Here is a 19,508-nt window from a genome sequence, read left to right as displayed (position 1 = left end):
AGGAGATGTGGTATGATCAGTACATGGTCAGACACAGACAATTTTTAAAATGAACTTTCGTTCGTGGGAAAACCCCTTTAAATCAGAGATATACAGTTGAAACCAGAAGTTTACATTCACTATATAAAAAGACACATTCATGTTTTTCTCAATATCTGACATGGAATCAGAATAAACCTTTCCAGTTTTAGGTCAATTAGGATTACCATAAATTTTAATATTTGCCAAATGCCAGAATAATGAGAGAGACAATGTTTTAAGGCATTTTTATTACTTACTGCAAAGTCAAAAGTTTACATAGATTTCATTAGTATTTGGCACCATTGCCCTTAAACTGAATGACTTGGGTCAAACGTTTGGGATATCCTTCCACAAGCTTCTCACAATAGTTGGTCGGAATTTGGGCCCATTCCTCCTGACAAAACTGGTGTAACTGATCCACGTTTGTAGGTCGCCTTGCTCGCAGCCTTTTCAGCTTTGCCCATAAATTTTCAAAAAGATTGAGATCAGGGCTTTGTGATGGCCACTCCAAAACATTTACTTTGTTGTCCTTAAGCCACTTTGTTACCATTTTGGCAGTATGCTTCGGGTAATTGTCCAATTGGAAGACCCATTTCTGCCCAAGCTTTAACTTTCTGGCTGATGTCTTGAGATGTTGCTTCAGTATTGCCACATAATCTTCTTTTCTCATGATGCCATCTATTTTGTGAAGTGCACCAGTCCCTCCTGCAGCAAAACAACCCCACAACATGATGCTGCCACCCCCGTGTTTCACAGTTGGGATGGTGTTCTTAGGCTTCCAAGCTTCTTCCTTTGTCCTCCAAACGTAACGTTGGTCATTATGCTCAAAAAGTTCAATTTTAGTTTCATCAGACCACAGGACATGTCTCCAAAAATTAAGGTCTTTGTTCCTGTGTGCATTTGCAAACATTAACCTGGCTTTTTTATGTTTCTTTTGGAGTAATGGCTTCTTCCTGGCAGAGTGGCCTTTCAGCCCATGTTGATACAGTACTCATTTCACTGTGGATCTTACACAATCTTACCAGCTTCCGCCATCATCTTCACAAGGTCTTTTGCTTTTGTCCTTGGGTTGATATGCACATTTCAGACCAAAGCACTTTCATCTCTGGGACACAGAACCCGTCGCCATCCTGAGCGGTATGATGGCTGGACATTCCCATCTTGTTTGTACTTGTGTATAATTGATTGCGCAGATGAAAGAGGCACCTTTAGGTATCTAGAAATTGTATCCAAAGATGAGCCAGACTTGTGCAAGTCCACAATTCTCTTCCTGATATCTTGGCTTATTTCTATAGACTTTCCCATGATTCTACACAAAGAAGCAGTGTGTTTCAGGTGTGCATTAAAATACATCCACAGGTGTGTCTCTAATTAACTCAGATGTTGCCAAAAAACCTATCATAAGCTTACAAACACATGACATCATCATATGGGCAGTCCAGAATTGTTTATAGGCATAGTAATCTTAGTGTATGTAAACTTTTGACTTTTCAGTAAGTATTTAAAATGCCTTAAAACATTCTCTCTCTCTCATTCTGGCATTTGGAAAATATTAAAAATGATGGTAATCCTAATTGACCTAAAACGAGAAAGGTTAATTCTGATTTCATGTCAGATATTGAGAAAAACATGCATTTTTTATGTCTTTTTATATAGTGTATACTGTATATATATATGTATATATTTATATTTATATATGAAAAAGATGTATTTTTATATAGTGTATGTAAACTTCTGGTTTCAACTGTATGTCACACCAAATAGTTAATAAATAACATTTCCCACATATCTACTTTACATCAGCACAATTTTTGAAGCAAAACTTTTTTTTGTTAGGAAGTTATAAGGGTTAAAAGTTGACCACCGATTTCTCATTTTTCCAACAAAATTTACAAAGCCATTTTTTTAAGGGACCACATCACATTTGAAGTGACTTTGAGGGGTATATATGACAGAAAATACACAAAAATGACATCATTCTAAAAACTGCACCCATCAAGGTGCTCAAAACTACATTCAAGAAGTTTATTAACCCTTCAGGTACTTCACAGGTATTAATGGAATGTGAAAGGAAAAAAAAATTTGCACAAAATTTTTAATTTAGACAAAAATTGTTTTATTTTCACAAGGGTAATAGGAAAAAATAGACCCCAAAATTTGTAGTGAAATTTCCCCTGAACATGCCGATACGCCACAGCAGGGCTCAGAAGGGAAAGAGCACCGTTTGACTTTTTCAGCGCAAAATTGGCTGGCATTGAGAGCGGACGCCATGTCGAGTGTGGACAGCCCCTTATGTGCCTGAACAGTGGAAACCCCCACACAAGTGACCCCATTTTGGAAACTAGACCACTCAAAGAACTTATCTAGATGTATGATGAGCACCTTGAACCCCCAGGTGCATGTCAGGGCTCGGAAGGGAAGGAGTGACATTTTGAAATGCAGACTTTGGTGGAATGGTCTGAAGGCATCATGTCACATTTGCAGAGCCCCTTGTGTGCCTAAACAGTGGAAATGCCTCACAAGTGACCCCGTTTTGGAACTGATCTACTGTTTCCTGGTATGTAAATTTTATAATGTAGTGGGATACAGAAGTTGTGTAGTGTTCATCAGGTTGGCATACGTGAGTTGTGTAATGTTTCTCAGGTTGGCATGCATCAGGTGTGTAAGTCAGAATTTAATTTAGTAGTCTATAGATTTGTGGTACAGTCTGAAACATTCTTTTATACACAGGCCAGGTTTGTTGGGGCAGGTGTCACATCCCCCTTCTGTAACACACTCGACACCTCTTTTGTGGCCTTTCTTTTTTGTGTGGTTTGAGTGACCTCCTTTAGCAAATGTTGGTCTAGTATGATACAAGCACCTTCAGTGCCCGAAGTACTGGGGCCTGCTCATTCCTGATCTCCAAAGATTAGGGCCTTTAGGGCCTTGATCACTACCTCCTGGAACTGAAGGTACAACATATCGGTCTGGCCTGCACATCGTGATAGAACAAAAGCATGGTGAATTGCCAACTGTTCGATGTGCACAGCCAGCTTCTTGTACCACACCCTGTCCTTTCTCATGGCACTGTATGGATGGAGGACTTGCTCAGAAAGATCAACTCCCCCCATGTTCTTTTTGTACCCCAGTACAAAGTGTGGTTTCTGGACCTGTGTAAAGGTACCTCGTACAGTGCTGGGAGTGCTGCCATTAACATGTATGGTGATGAAAAAAGGACATCCCTCTTGATCTTGTACTTGACCACCAGCATTTTGTTGCCACATTGGTCTCTGCTTTCACCTCTTCCGAGCAGCTGCCCAATTAGCGTTTTCAGGAGGCCTTTCTGATTTTTGCAGACAGTACCACAGGCTGCGGTAGCTCGTGCAGAGAGGGACTTGAAGCGTGGGATGCTGGTATAAAAGTTATCTACATAGAGGTGATAACCTTGATCCAGCAGTGGGTGCACCAAATCCCACACAATTTTCCCAGTCACTCCCAGGACAAGGGGGCATTCAGGGGTTTCAATCCGAGAGTCCTTCACATTATAAACCCTAAACTTGTGAGTGTACCCTGAGGTACTCTCACACAGTTTGTGCAGCTTAATTCCATATCTGGCCCTCTTAGGGGGCAGATACTGTTGGAATTAAAGCCTCCTCTTGAAATAGATTAGGGACTCATGCACGCAGATGTCCCTTATGGCACGTACACCTCTCCAAACTTTTTGCTGAAGTGCTCAGTGACCGGCCAAACTTTGAAAGGACCGTCAAAGTTGGGGTCATCTCGGGGAGGACACCATGCATTATCACTGTAATGCAAAAATTTTTGGATGGCCTCAAAACGATTATGGGTCATGGCCATTCTGAACAGTGGAGTACAATGGAGTACTCCACTGCAATTGTGGCGCCCCTGAGGGTTCAGTAGCCATAGAGATACTGCACCTCACCCCGAGGTGTGGTGTCACCCTTCTCTCAGGTAAGGAGGGAGTGTCGCACGGAACCCCAACCACCTACATCCAACACAACACTGCTCCAGGCCAGCCGGAGGGGCAAGACGCAATGTAGTTTTCTGCTGAGCCCTGGCCCTGGCTGGAGTAGGGGGGAACCCAAAGGTAGGGGGAACCAATAGTGGGTGTGGGTGGAGGAAACAGTTACACGGAGCACATATACAGTAAGTATTTAATAGGAAGCCATATTAGGTCTGTCGGTCAGTCAGTTCAGTACAGTCCGGGAACAGAGGCTCAGTCAGAGCTCTGCTCCACAAGTTAGGGCCCAGGATAGAGGCCCCGGAGGGGAGCAGGGAGCAGGCTCCATTCTACTTAAAGGATCCCAGGGGGTACGGCGCGTGCCGGACGGCACCCGTACGCCCCGCTCCTGCCAGGTGTTCAGGAGGGATCGGTTGCTACACTCAAAACCCCAGGGGGTCAGGTTGGTCCCGGATCCGACGTACAGGTAGGACTTCAGCATACCCGAGCGGGAATGAGAGTGAGCAGCGTAGGGCAGCGGTTAGAAGGACCGAGTCTGGAAAAGGTCAAGATAGGTACATAGGAATGCCTGGCGGAACCCCACGTTCATAAGTTGGCTGAGAAAGGACTGAACCCCTCCCCGGCGAACGCAGCACGACGAGCTAGGCCTTCACCTGCAAAGTGCATTTGTGACTTGCCTAAAGACTGTGAGTAAAACCTTGGATGACTGCAAGGAAATTTCCTCTGTCTGTCTCTTCACCGGCGCTAATATTCCTCACTGCACCACAACGTCCAGCGCACCCATCCATTCATCAATCTACACTGCCCTGAGGCCCGCTCCACCTGTGGGGAGTTGTACCATCTTTAGCTGCCTTGTCACCTGCCTCAGAGGACTGCTGCAGCGCTGGTGACCTTCACCAGACACCACAGGTGGCGTCACGAAATTCTCCGAACTTTATTAATAATCACTACCCCTTTTTGTGCACTGTCCGCCCTGGGCTGGCCACCGTGATATACATATATACTGTCCTCAAACAGTAAGGCCCATGGGGGCGCAACACAATATTGACAAAGTTCGGGCTTCTTAAATATCCCCATGTGAAGGACCAGGCCCCAAAACATCATCATTTCTACTGCGTCTACAGGAGTCCAGTTAGAAAATGATGAAGAATGGTTTTGTGCCAAAAATTGTTGGGCGTACAAATTTGTTTGGCTCACCGTGAGGTTTACAAAATCCTAAGAGAAAAAGACTTTGAAAAAGTCAATTTCTGTGAGGTTGGTGGTGTCAAATTTGATTCCTGATTGTGCGACACAATCAGGAATCAGAGGCCCATAATCTTTGGGGGCGAGGTCCTTGTGGAGTCAGTAACGGTGGGTGCTGGCTTACTTTCTGTCCTGGGCTGACTGCTTGGTGGTTCAGCATCACTTAAAGAGGTTGTGCACTACTATTAACAATGCCCCCATCGATTTAAACTGTGGAAACAAGTGTTTTTGTAAATACCTTCTGTGGTCATTCTTGCCTGTTAGCGACGCTATCGTGACCGCTCACTGAGCATCACATGACCCCGTCTGCAGCCTGCTCCTACATCCGCTGATGTCATGTCACTTTCCGGCTGCATCCGGGCGTAACTCAGTGATGCACATCCTCCTGATTGATGGGCGGTGGGCGGGTTTCACCGCATGTCACAGCCCAGCATCCACTGCTTGCTTTCCCTCTCCTCTGCTTTCATTGGGAAAGTACACGGCGGAGTCAAGGGGGTGCGCGTCACTGGGTTACGCACTTCTGCAGCCGGAACTTGATTGGACATCAGTGGATGTTGGAGCAGGCTGCAGCCTGTGTCACGTGATGCCTAGTGAGCGGTCAGCGATAGCACCACTCACAGGCAAGAATGACCTCAGAAGGTATTTACAAAAACACTTGTTTCCACAGTTTAAATCGATGGGGGCATTGTTAATAGCAGTGGACAACCTCTTTGAGGAAGAGGAGGAGGAAAATAAAAGAAGGTGGGATCCTCTCTCACTATCAGTGTCAGAGTGCCTCATTTGCTAAATACAGTGATTGGGATGAGCGGGACATTTTTTTTATGTACAGTACAGACCAAAACTTTGGACACACCTTCTCATTTAAGGATTTTTCTGTATTTTCATGACTATGAAAATTGTACATTCACACTGAAGGCATCAAAACTATGAATTAACACATGTGGAATTATATACTTAACAAAAAAGTGTGAAACAGCTGAAAATATGTCTTATATTCTAGGTTCTTCAAAGTAGCCACCTTTTGCTTTGATGACTGCTTTGCACACTCTTGGCATTCTCTTGATGAGCTTCAAATGGTAGTCACTGGAAATGGTTTTCACTTCACAGGTGTGCCCTCTCAGGTTTAATAAGTGGGATTTCTTGCCTTATAAATGGGGTTGGGACCATCAGTTGTGTTGTGCAGAAGTCAGGTGGATACACAGCTGATAGTCCTACTGAATAGACTGTTAGAATTTGTATTATGGCAAGAAAAAAGCAGCTAAGCAAAGAAAAACGAGTGGCCATCATTACTTTAAGAAATGAAGGTCAGTCAGTGCGAAAAATTGGGCAAACTTTGAAAGTGTCCCCAAGTGCAGTTGCAAAAACCATCAAGCGCTACAAAGAAACTGGCTCACATGAGGACCGTCCCAGGAAAGGAAGACCAAGAGTCACCTCTGCTACTGAGGATAAGTTTATCCGAGTCACCAGCCTCAGAAATCGCAGGTTAAAAGCAGCCTAGATTAGAGACCAGGTCAATGCCACACAGAGTTCTAGCAGCAGACACATCTCTTCAACAACTGTTAAGAGGAGACTTTGTGGAGCAGGCCTTCATGGTAAAATAGCTGCTAGGAAACCACTGCTAAGGACAGGCAACAAGCAGAAGAGACTTGTTTGGGCTAAAGAACACAAGGAATGGACATTAGACCAGTGGAAATCTGTGCTTTGGTCTGATGAGTCCAAATTTGAGATCTTTGGTTCCAACCACCGTGTCTTTGTGCGACGCAGAAAAGGTTAACGAATGGACTCTACAAGCCTGGTTCCCACCATGAAGCATGGAGGAGGAGGTGTGATGGTGTGGGGTGCTTTTCTGGTGACACTGTTGGGGATTTATTCAAAATTGAAGGCATACTGAACCTGCATGGCTACCACAGCATCTTGCAGCGGCATGCTATTCCATCCGGTTTGCATTTAGCTGGACCATCATTTATTTTTCAACAGGACAATGACCCCAAACACACCTCCAGGCTATGTAAGGGCTATTTGACCAAGAGGGAGAGTGATGGGGTGCTACGCCAGATGACCTGGCCTCCACAGTCACCAGACCTGAACCCAATCGAGATGGTTTGGGGTGAGCTGGACCGCAGACTGAAGGCAAAAGGGCCAACAAGTGCTAAGCATCTCTGGGAACTCCTTCAAGATTGTTGGAAGACCATTTCCAGTGACTACTTCTTGAAGCTCATCAAGAGAATGCCAAAAGTGTGCAAAGCAGTCATCAAAGCAAAAGGTGGCTACTTTGAAGAACCTAGAATATAAGACATATTTTCAGTTGTTTCACACTTTTTTATTAAGTATATAATTCCACATGTGTTAATTCATAGTTTTGATGCCTTCAATGTGAATGTACAATTTTCATAGTCATGAAAATACAGAAAAATCTTTAAATGAGAAGATGTGTCCAAACTTTTGGTCTGTACTGTATGTAGTGTTTGTGTGAGTACTAGTGTTGAGCGAGTATGTTCTGTTAACCCTTTCGCCGAGTATGCTCGGGCCGAGCTCCGAGTATTTACAGCTGCTCGTTGATATGTTTGAATCGCTCCCGTGTGCATGATTTGCAACTGTTTGACAGTTTTATTACATGTGAGGAATGTCTATTTCTTACACATTCCTCACATGTTATAAAGCTGTCAAACAGTTGCAAATCATGCACACGGGAGCGATTCAAACATAACACTGAGCAGCTGTAACTACTCGGTGCTCGGCCCGAGCATACTCGGAACAGAACATACTTTCTCAACACTAGTGAGTACCAAATTTTATTCAGGTGTGTGTGTGTGAGAGTGCTTAATGTAAACTTTTTTTGCTTAGAAAACAAAGAAAAAGATAAAAGAAAAAAAGCAACAACCAGAGGTTGAGCATTGATGTGCTTCAGTGATCAGCACTCGACGGCTGTAGGACGGATGCATGGATGATTCTTTTTTTCTGCGCTGACACAAACTCAATTCAGCAAAAAATACCATAGTAGCCAGCGATTACTAAGGTTTTTTTTTTTACTCTTTACTAACTCTAATTCAATTCTGTAAAAAATACCGTAGTACACAACGATTACTATGATATATTTTTTACTCTTTACTAATTAATACTCAATTCAGTAAAAAAATACCGTAGTAGACGACAATTACTATGGTAAATGTTTACTCTTTACTAACTATAACTCAATTCAGTAAAAAATACCTTACTAGAAGATGATTACTATGGTGTATTTTTGCTCTTTACTAACTCAATTCAGTAAAAAAGTACAGAAGAAGATGACAATTACTAAGGTATATTTTTACTGTTTACTAACTGAATTCAGTAAAAAATACCTTAGTAGACAACAATTACTATGGTATATTTTTACTCTTTGCTAACTATAACTGAATTCAGTAAAAAATACCTTAGTAGATCACAATTACTACGGTATATTTTTACTCTTTACTAGCTAACTCAATTCAGTATAAAATACTGTAGTAGACGACGATTACTACAGTATATTTTTACTGTTCCTAATCTAGTCCTATCAACTAATCTAAATGATTTTTTTTATTCTTTTTTTACAAAAACAAACAACCAGAGGCCAGTTAGTCATGTTCGTCACCAATCAGCGCTCGATGGCTGTATGACGCATGCACGGATGTGATGCTACTGCGCATTCGCAGCGCCATATTGCTGCACCCAAATTATTTTTCCAAAAGCAAAATGGCCCCCGCACGAGCGCAATAGCATCTCTCGGCAACTGAAAGATGCTACTTTGGGACATGTAAATTTCACAATGGCAGAGAAATTACAAAGACAATATTTAAAATAGTAGGCAGGTCACTGAAATCAAAGTGACCTGTCAGAGGCCAGAAATAGACATACGTAATGAGAGCACCAGTTATAGCCACTCCCTAAAATCCCGCTCCAGAGCACGAGCATATCATTATGGCAGAACTGAAAATAAAGATTATAAAAGAACCACTGGACGAATTTCATCAACAAAGGTATTATTTTACTCTGTGTAATGTCACCCACCTGACAGTGTATGTATTTTACTAAGCACAATCCTGCTGACAGGTGCGCTTTAAGGAAGGAACTGTAGCAGCCCAATGCCAAAACTGTGTAGGGAGTGATCCTTTTAAAATCTCTTAATGGAGGTTAAATCAGTGGAATTGAATCCTAGTGATTAAGTTAACAGTCATTTGAATTGAGGGCAAGATGCAATAATATCAATATCCAATACATATATGTGGCTGCAAAGTCCTTAAGGATGTGTAATTTGTGTTGCTAGTGCGATATGAATGTATTGTGAATATTTGAGGGTAAATTACAATAACAGACTGTAGGGTATTTTGAGAAAAAGAATAACTTCCTCATGATTATTTGAGGGTAAAATGTAACATCTTAGAAATCTGATATACGGTAGATATTTAAATAGAGACTGAGATATACATCGAGACTAAATACCTATAAGCACTACATTAAGTGATCTAAATTAGATTGAGTATTGTGCAACAGATAATACTCACCCATTAGTATATGTGTCTGACACTCAACAAGTGCGGACAGGATAGACTGCAATTTTGGTAAGGTGGATTTAGGGGATTTTATTGAATCTAATATAATAAAGGTTACATTTTAATTATTGGGGATTCCACCGTAGTCAGTGAATTTTGTTTAAGAATAGTGGAATCTTTTGTGTTTAATGGTCCTCGATCAGTGATTCTTGCAGGATAATAGACAAGCAGCTTGGTGAGAAGGCAACAACTGTTGGCACAATTATTAGAAAATGGAAGACACACAAGATGACTGTCAATCTTCCTCGGTCTGGGGCTCCATGCAAGTTCTCGCTTTGTGCGGTAAGGTTTTTCTGAGAAAGGTCAGGAATCAGCCCAGAACTACACGGGTGGAACTGGTCAATGACCTGAAGAGAGCTGGGACCACAGTCTCAAACATTACTGTTAGTAACACACTAAGCCGTCATGGATTAAAATCCATGACGGCACATGGCAGCACATATCCAGTCCCATTAGAAGTTCACCAATGATCATATGGATGATCCAGAGGAGGCATGGGAGAAGGTCATGTGATCAGATGAGACCAAAATAGAACTTTTTGGTATTAACTCCACTCGCCGTGTTTGGAGGAAGAAGAAGCATGAGTACAACCCCAAGAACACCATCCCAACCATGAAGCATGGTGGGGCAAACATCATACTTTGCAGGTGCTTTTTTTGCAAAGGAGACAGGACGACTGCACTCTATTAAAGAGGGGATGGATGGGGTCATGTTTCGCGAGATTTTGGCCAACAACCTCCTTCCCTCAGTAAGAGCATTGAAGATGGCTCGTGGCTGAGTATTCCAGCATGACAATGACCCAAAACACACAGACAGGCCAAGTAAAGAGTGGCTCATTAAGAAACATTTCAAGGCCCTAGAGTGGCCTTGATATTCTCCAGATCTGAACCCAATAGAAAATCTTTGGAGGGAGCTGAACCTCAATGTTGCCCAGTAACAGCCCTGAAACCTGAAAGATCTGGAGAAGATCTGTATGGAAGAGTGGACCAAAATCCCTGTTACAGTGTGTGCAAACTTGGTCAAGAACTACAGGAAAAGTCTGACCTCTGTAATTGCAAAGAAAGGTTTCTGTAGAAAATATTAAGTTCTGTTTTTCTATTGCATCAAATACTTATTCCATGCAATAAAATGCTAATTAATTATGTAAAAATCAAACAATGTGATTTTCTGAAATTTTATTTAAGATTCTGTTTCTCACAGTTGAAGTGTACCTACGATAAAAATTACAGACTTCTCCATTCTCTGTAGGTGGGAAAACATGCAAAATCGACAGTGTATCTGACTCGCCCAGAGGGATATGGGGGACTCGGTACCCGGGCCTTTACCTTCTTGGGATGTCACGGCAGTCGGCTCCCGGGCCCGTACCCTGGGGTCACTCTTAAAAGGGGGTGTGTTACTTGAAGGGATGAATAACAGTTTTTGTCTCGTGACGCCACCTGTGGTTCCCGGTAATGGGTACCGGTGCTGCTGCAGACCTCTGGAGCAGATGTTAGGGCAGCTGGGTTGGTGCGGCTCTCCACAGGCAGAGCACAGCACCAGGGCAGTGTAGGTGCAGATGGTGATGCTGTGCGTTGTAGTGCAGGAGCGATAACGTGGTAGAAATAACTGACAGAAACAGTGGGGTGCAGTCATCCGAGTTTACTCACAGTTATTTAGGTTCCTCAGGTAGCACTATACAGCTACGTCATGTTGCGTTTACCAGGCAGGGGTTCAGCACTCTCCCAAGTATTTCAAGAGCACTTAACGGGACTCCTTTCTGTATGTTCCTTTCTTAGCCAACTTCCCGCTCTGGGTCTTCTCCCTCCTGCCCTGCGCCCCGCCACACAAAGTCCCGATCGGGTACCTTGAGATCCCACTGGGCAACTTGAAGTTCCCGGACCTGGCTTGGTGCCCTTTTCGGTGGCTTAGGTGCGTATGTGGTAACTGCACACAAAGTGCAGAAGCCTCCAGTTTTCCAGCTGAGACCTAAAGTAACTCGGCTAGTCCAGGGACCGGTTCCCTTCTTGCGGCCTGATCCCTCTGACACCTGGCAGATTCTGGCGTACGGGTGCCGTCCTGCACTCACCGTACCCTCTGGAATCCCTTCAGTTCCTGGAGCCTTCCTTCCTTGCTCCCACTACTGGCAGATTTGCAATTTTTACTTAGCAACATCCATTGCTGCTTGTTTCTGGAAAACACCCATAGAGTCAAAATCCTCACTACACCTGTAGATAAATTCCCAGAGGGGTGTAATTTCCAAAATGGGGTCACATGAGGGGGAATCCTGCTCTTCGGGCACTTAAGTGCTCTGTATATGGACTCAGCAACCTATTCTATGAAAATTTGTTATCCAAGAGTCACCTAATGCTCCTTCCCTCAGAAGTCTCACTGTGTGGCTATGCAGTACTGTATAGCCATATATAGATTATTGCCATGTTCAGCTGAAAATATATGACAAATTTTGGTGCTATTTTTGCCCATTTCCTTTTGTGAAAATGTAAAACCTTGGGCTAAAACTAATTTTTATGGTAAAAATGTTATTATTTTTTCTTTACCGCCCAATGGTATAAAATTCTGTTACATACCTGTGGTGTCAACTTGATCGTTGTACCCCTAGATTAATTAATTGAGAGTTGTAGTTTTTAAAATAGGGTCGCTTATGGGAGGTACGGCTGTTTTGAAACCTCAGGGGCTCTGCCAATGTGATATGGAACCCGCAAACCATAATAGCAAAATCTGCACTGCAATGCGGCGCTCCTTCCATTCTGATCTTTGCACTGTGGCTCAAAAGTAGTTTTCGATTACTTATGGAGTATTGACATACTCAGGAGAAATTGCGTAACAAATTGTAATATTCATTTTCTCCTATTACCCATTTTGAAAATTACAAACTTGGGCCCAAATCAACATTTTAGTGGAAAAATGGTAATATTTCATTTACATAGCCCAAAATTATACAAGTTTCTGAATCGCCTGAGGGTTATAAATACTCCCTGCTCCCCTAGATGAATTCCTCGAGAGGTGTAATTTTTAAAATGGGGTCACTTGTGGGGCTTTCTGCTGTTTTGGCATGTCAGGGGCTCTTCAAATGTGATATGGCATCCGCAACCTATTCCAGAAAAAATGGCATCCCTTCCCTTCCGAGCCATGTGCCTAAACAGTAGTTTCTTACCACATTTAGGGTATTGACGTATTCAGGATCAGGACAAATTGAACACCAAATTGTATATTCATTTTTTTCGGTTACCCTTGTGGAAATAAAAACATTTTTTTTAATTTAACAGCTCAACATTATAAAATTCCTCTAGATAAATTCCTTGAGGGGTGTAGTTTCCAAAATGAATTCACATGTGAGGTGTTTCCACTGTTTAGGCACATCAGGAGCACTGCAAACATGACATGGTGTAAGCTACAGGTGCTTCTCACAAAATTAGAATATCATCAAAAAGTTAATTTATCTCAGTCCTTCAATACAAAAAGTGAAACTCATATATTATATAGTTATTACAAACAGAGTGATCTATTTCAAGTGTTTATTTCTGTTAATGTTGATGATTATGGATTACAGCCAATGAAAACACAAGTCATTATCTCAGTAAATTAGAATACATTATAACACCAGTTTGAAAAATTATTTTAAAATGTGAAATATTGGCCTACTGAAATGTATGTTCAGTAAATGCCCTCAATACTTGGTCAGGGCTCCTTTTGCATCAATGCGGTGTGGCATGGAAGCGATCAGCACACTGGGCTGAAACTCCTCTCCAGTTTATTAACTTATTGCTTTTTGCCAGCAGTGCAGGAGTTAATCTGGGTTGCTGGCTTTTCCTGAGATTCTGGTCTCTCAGCTTATTTGGGTTAGCTACACTTCCCTTCTATATAGACTCAGCTCTGACTTCCTGGGTTGTCAGTGATCAGTTCTTCTGCCTGACTTGGAGAGTGAAGGAGGAGCATTGTGTTTAGGAGCTTGGAGATTTACTTAAGCTATAGTGGTTGCTGTTTTGCTGCATGTTTACCTGCTTTCTCTCCTTTTTAGTTTCCCCTCCTTAAGGCTATGTGCACTCGATGCAGAAATGCTGCATATTTTTTCAGCTTCTCCCTGGCAGGAAAAACGCATGCGGTTTTTACATGCGTTTTTCCCGCCAGGTAGAAGCGTTTGTCAAGCGTTTTTGCATGCATTTCTGCATGCGGGTTATCAAGCGCTTTTCCAAACGATTTTAGCATCACTTGGAAAAGTGCTTGACAACTTGTTCACACTATATAAATCCATGCAACTGGCATGGAATTATAGTAGTGTGACCAAGTTAGTTAAAAAAAAAAAGAATCAGAATGGTAAAAAATAAAAAAAGATTATACTTACCTTCCGATATCCTCCCGATGTTTTCTCTGCTGCATCCGGTGTCTTGGGCGGCTCGCGGTGGTGTGAAGGACCTGCGGTGATGTCATGTGACAGGTCACATGACTCAATGACGTCATGGCAGGTCCTTCACAACAACGCGACTCATACAGCAGACCAGACGGAGGGGAGAAAACACTGGGAGGACATCGGAAGGTAAGTATAATCTTTATTTTTTATTTTAAATTCTTTTTTTACAGTTTCTATGGTACCCAGGTCTGGATGAGAGTCTCTTCTTCCCCAGACCTGGGTACCATCCGCACATTGAACCGTGTGATATCTGCTTGTGCAGATGCAGTGATGCGGATGTCACGTGATCCAATGCAAGTCAATGGCGGCGATTACGCTGCGTGTCCGCAAAATTAATGGACATGCTGCGTATTTTTCCGCAACGATAATCCGCAGCGGAAATTTCCGCAGCATGTGCACAGCACATGCGGATTATCATTGGGGACCATGGGGCACGTATTACCAAGCGTTTTTAAAGCGTTTTCGCTGCGGAAATTCCGCGGCAAAAAAACGCTTGAAAAACGCATAGTGGGCACACAGCCTAACTCTCTTGTGTTTCCTTTGTGGCAGAGTGAGCATTTCTTGTGACTGCTATTTATGTGCACCCTGTCTGTATTTCCCTGTCTTGTCACAGTATCATTATTTTGTACTGTCTTCCTCCCTGGGGGGAGAGGGGGTCACTGTCAGGGCCTGCGCTGGAGATAAGGAGACGCTGGCAGCTCAGGCCTCCTCACCTTCAGAGGTACTCCTGAGATAAGGGAAAGTCAGGGCCCCCCTAGTTTGGCAGGGACAGATGCAGGTCCCAACACTCTGCCTTTTCCTGGTTTCGCTGTTTACGGAGTGACACACAGGTTGCTTTGATAGCAGCCTTCAGCTCATCTGCATTGTTGGGTCTGGTGTCTCTCATCTTCCTCTTGACAATACCTGACAGATTCTTTAAGGGGTTAAGGTCAGGCGAGTTTGCTGGCCAATCAAGCACCGTGATACTGTTGTTTTTAAACCAGGTATTGGTACTTTTGGCAGTGTGGACAGGTGCCAAGTCCTGCTGGAGAATGAAATTTCCATCTCCAAAAAGCTTGTCGGCAGAAGGACACATGAAATGCTCGAAATTTCCTGGTAGATGGCTGCTCTGACTTTGATTTTGATAAAACACAGTGGACCCACACCAGCAGATGACATGGCTCCCCAAACCATGACTGATTGTGGAAACTTCCCATTAGACCTCAAGCAGCTTGGATTGTGTGCCTCTCTATTCTTCCTCCAGAATCTGGGACTTTGATTTCCAAATGAAATGCACAATTTACTTTCATCTGAAAACAACACCTTGGACCACTGAGCAACAGTCCAGGTCTTTTTCTCCTTGGCCCAGGTAAGACGCTTCTGGCGTTGTCTATTGGTCATGAGTGGCTTGACACAAGGAATTCAACACTTGTAGCCCATGTCCTGGATACGTCTGTGTGGGGTGGCTCTTGAAGCAATGATTCCAGCAGCAGTCCACTCCTTCCCAACATTTTTGAATGGCCTTTTCTTAACAATCCTTTCAAGGCTGCGGTTATCCAGGTTGCTTGTGTATCTTTTTCTACCACACTTTTTCCTTCCTCTCAACTTTCCCTTAATATGCTTAGATACAGCACTCTGTGAACAGCCAGCTTCTTTAGCAATGACCTTTTGTGGCTTACCCTCCTTGTGAAGTGTGTCAATGACTGCCTTCTTGACATCTGTCAAGTCAACAGTCTTCCCCATGATTGTGGAGCCTACTGAAACAGACTAAGGGACTTTTTTAAACTCGTAGGAAACTTTTGTAGGTGTTTTTTTGTTAATTATTCTAATTTACTGAGATAATGACTTTTGTGTTTTCATTCCATAATGATTAGCATTAATAAAAATAAACACTTGAAATAGATCACTCTGTTTGTAATGACTATATAATATGAGTTTCACTTTTTCTAATGAAGAACTGAAATTAACTTTTTGATGATATTCTAATTTTGTGAGGAGCACCTGTATTTCAACAAATTTTGCGTTCCAAAAGTCAAATGGAGCTCCTTTCATTCCAGGCCCTCCCGTGTGCCCAAACAGTAGCTTTCCACCACATAAGGGGTATCAGCGTACTCAGAAGATATTGTGGCTAAAGTAACATTTTTGTGGGACAAGTAAAATTTTCCTTACATATTGCTTTAATTCCCGTGATACACCTGAAAGGTTAATCAACTTCTTGAATGTGGTTTTGGGCACTTTGAGGGTTGCAGTTTTTAAAATGGTGTCACTTTGGGGTATTTAATGTCACATAGGCCCCTCAAAGTCACTTCAAATGTGATGTGGTCACTATAAAAATTGGTTGTGTAAATGTTGTTGGAATAATGAGAAATTGCTGATATACTTTTAACCCTTCTAACTTCCTAACAAAAAAAATATGCTTAAAAAATGTAGCTGATATAAAGTAGACTTATGGTAAGTGTTATTTATTAACTATTTTGTGTGATATCACTATCTGGCTTAAGGGAGTAAAAAAAAGTTTGAAAATTCTGAAGTTTTTTTACATTTTTGCCAATATTCCGATATTTTCACAAATAAATGCAAAAAAATATCAACCTAAATTTACCACTAACATGAAGTAAAATATGTTACACAAAAAAACCAGAATCCTCAGAATCACTGGGACAAGTTGAATCGTTCCAGAGTTATTAGCACATAAAGTGACACTGGTCAGAATTGAAAAAACTGGCCTGGTCAGGAAGGCGAAAACAGGCTCTGGTGCAAAAGGGTTAAACCACTTTAAATGCTACAGTTTTAAGAAATTATCAATACTAAACATCTTATCCTTCATTTACAGGTATAACCGGGGCAGCAAAAGCTGATCTGCGTTGTCAATGTATTAAAAGTGCTACTCTGTCAAAACCTATTAAAAAGATACAGGTTATGGATATGCAGCTTATTAGCAGCGGTCCTCACTGCTCCAGAGTGGAACTCATGTGAGTAATAATATACCAGTTGTTAAATTCAGATGCTGTCACTTGTTTGTATGTTGGATATAGTTAGTCCACTCCTGGATAAAGTTTATGTCAGTCATATGTTTGAATGGACATATATTTAATTCAAATAAGGGCATGTCTGTTAAAGTGGAAGCCACTGATACTCAGTGGCTCTTCGCTTACTCATAGAAATGGTCAGTGTAGAGAGCCATCCAACCTACAGGTGCATCTCACTAAATTAGAATATCATCAAAAAGTTAATTTATTTTAGTTCTTGAATGCAAAAAGTGAAACTCATATTATATAGAGTCATTACAAACAGAGTGATCTATTTCAAGTGTTTATTTCTGTTAATGTTGTTGATTATGGCTTACAGCCAATGAAAACACAAGTCATTATCTCAGTAAATTAGAATACTTTATAACAACAGCTTGAAAAATGTTTTTAAAATCCAAAATGTTGGCCTACTGAAATGTATGTTCAGTAAATGCCCTCAATACTTGGTCGGGGCTCCTTTTGCATCAATTACTGCATCAATGTGGCGTGGCATGGAGGCGATCAGCCTGTGGCACTGCTGAGGTGTTATGGAAGCCCAGGTTGCTTTGATAGCAGCCTTCAGCTCGTCTGCATTGTTGGGTCTGGTGTCTCTCATCTTCCTCTCAACAATACCCAATAGATTCTTTATGGGGTTAAGGTCAGGCGAGTTTGCTGCCCAATCAAGCACCGTAATACTGTTGTTTTTAAACCAGGTATTAGTACTTTTGGCATTGTGGACAGGTGCCAAGTCGGCTAGAGAATAAAATTGCCATCTCCAAAAATCTTGTCAGCAGAGGGAAGCATGAAGTGCTCTAAAATGTCCTGGTAGATGGCTGCGGCGACTTTGGTCTTGATAAAACACAGTGGACCTACACCAGCAGCTGACTTGGCTCCCCAAACCATCACTGATTGTGGAAACTTCACACTAGACCTCAAACAGCTTAGATTGTGTGCCTCTCCACTCTTCCTCCAGATTCTGGGACCTTGATTTCCAAATGAAATGCAAAATTTACTTAGCATTTACTTAGTGTCAATGACTGCCTTCTGGACATCTGTCAAGTCAGCAGTCTTCCCCATGATTGTGGAGCCTACTGAAACAGACTAAGGGACTTTTTTAAACGCGTAGGAAGCTTTTGTAGGTTTTTTTGTTAATTATTCTAATTTACTGAGATAATGACTTTTGTGATTTCATTGGCTGTAAACCATAATCATCAACATTAACAGAAATAAACACTTGAAATGCAAAGCAAGGTTCGAAGTACCAGGAGGTGGAGCCTTGGGCATGACCTTGGCTAGGCAGCTGGAAGCACAGTGCGGTCCCCAATGAAGTACCTGACCTGAGAACCAGTCAATATATGGCGTGTGTAGGTGCAGCCATGGAATGCCCAGGAGAACAGAATTCACAGACCTGGGTAACACATAGAAGACTCCAAATCGCAATCGTTGTGCCAGGAGTTGTCCGTCTATGTAGGTGACAGACAAAGGATAATCCAGTTGTTGTGTAGGGTGCTGAAGTAGACGGACCAGATCAAGATCAATGAAGTTGCCGGCGGAGCTGGAATCCAGATGTTCAGTGGCCAAGAGGACCTCTCCTGCCAAGTCAAGGCGACTTCAGACAATACTTTTGTAGAGCAATTACTCCAGTCTGACCAGGCACTTGAGAACAAAATGTCCCTTGCCTCCACAATACATACAAATGTTCTGTCTTTATCTCTGCTGTCATTCATGTATAGGAAGTGTAGTCCGCTCAACCTGCATTGGCTCAGAAGCTAGTGGTGTCACTTGAGGTAGCCAAGGGGACCTGAAAGTTCAGAGCCAGTCTGGGTGGTCCTCTGGCACGAGGAGACACTGACGTTTGTTCCTGAGCTTGCTCATGGAAGCAAAGATCTATCCTGGTGGCCAGTTGTATCATGGCGTCCAGCAAGGATGGTAAATCTCTGCCAGCCAACACATTCTTAATTCAACTGGACAGACCCTGCCAGAAGGTCACCACCAGGCCAAGGTTTTTTTTATTCCAAGCCAGCTCCACTGCCAAGGTACGGAAACGTAAGACATACTGGGCCACGGTATCTGTGCCCTGTCTTAGACTCATCAGGGATGAGTGTAAGGAGGTAGACAAGAGAAAAGACGAGTATAGTAAGTGGTTAGCCGAGTAACTGCAAGCGAACACCGCCATCTGTTGGTCAATGGCTATAAAGGAAGTGAAAGCAAAAAGGATCAAGGTAGTAGGAACCCCAGAGTAGAAGTTCTGGTCCTCCTGAGAAGAGTTTGAAGATGATGGCAGGTCAGGTGACAGTTGTGTCACAGTTACTAAATATAAA

General features: G+C 42.5%; 1 protein-coding gene across 3 annotated transcripts in view; it reads left to right on the top strand.

The window, feature by feature from the left end:
* LOC141152817 (alveolar macrophage chemotactic factor-like) overlaps positions 1-19,508 on the top strand; it is a 78,143-nt gene that overhangs the window by 9,397 nt on the left and 49,238 nt on the right. For all 3 annotated transcript variants that reach the window (XM_073637474.1, XM_073637481.1, XM_073637472.1), the window contains exon 2: positions 17,013-17,151. In XM_073637474.1, coding sequence (XP_073493575.1) covers positions 17,013-17,151 — 139 coding nt within the window. The remainder of the gene's footprint in view (positions 1-17,012; positions 17,152-19,508) is intronic.

This window comes from Phyllobates terribilis, unplaced genomic scaffold (genome assembly GCF_046119375.1).
Source record: "Phyllobates terribilis strain yellow unplaced genomic scaffold, ASM4611937v1 Scaffold_1__5_contigs__length_1240528914, whole genome shotgun sequence".
NCBI classification, from domain to species: Eukaryota; Metazoa; Chordata; class Amphibia; order Anura; family Dendrobatidae; genus Phyllobates; species Phyllobates terribilis.
The sequence above is the reverse complement of the archived record's forward strand: the minus strand, read 5'-3'. Positions and strand labels throughout refer to the sequence as shown.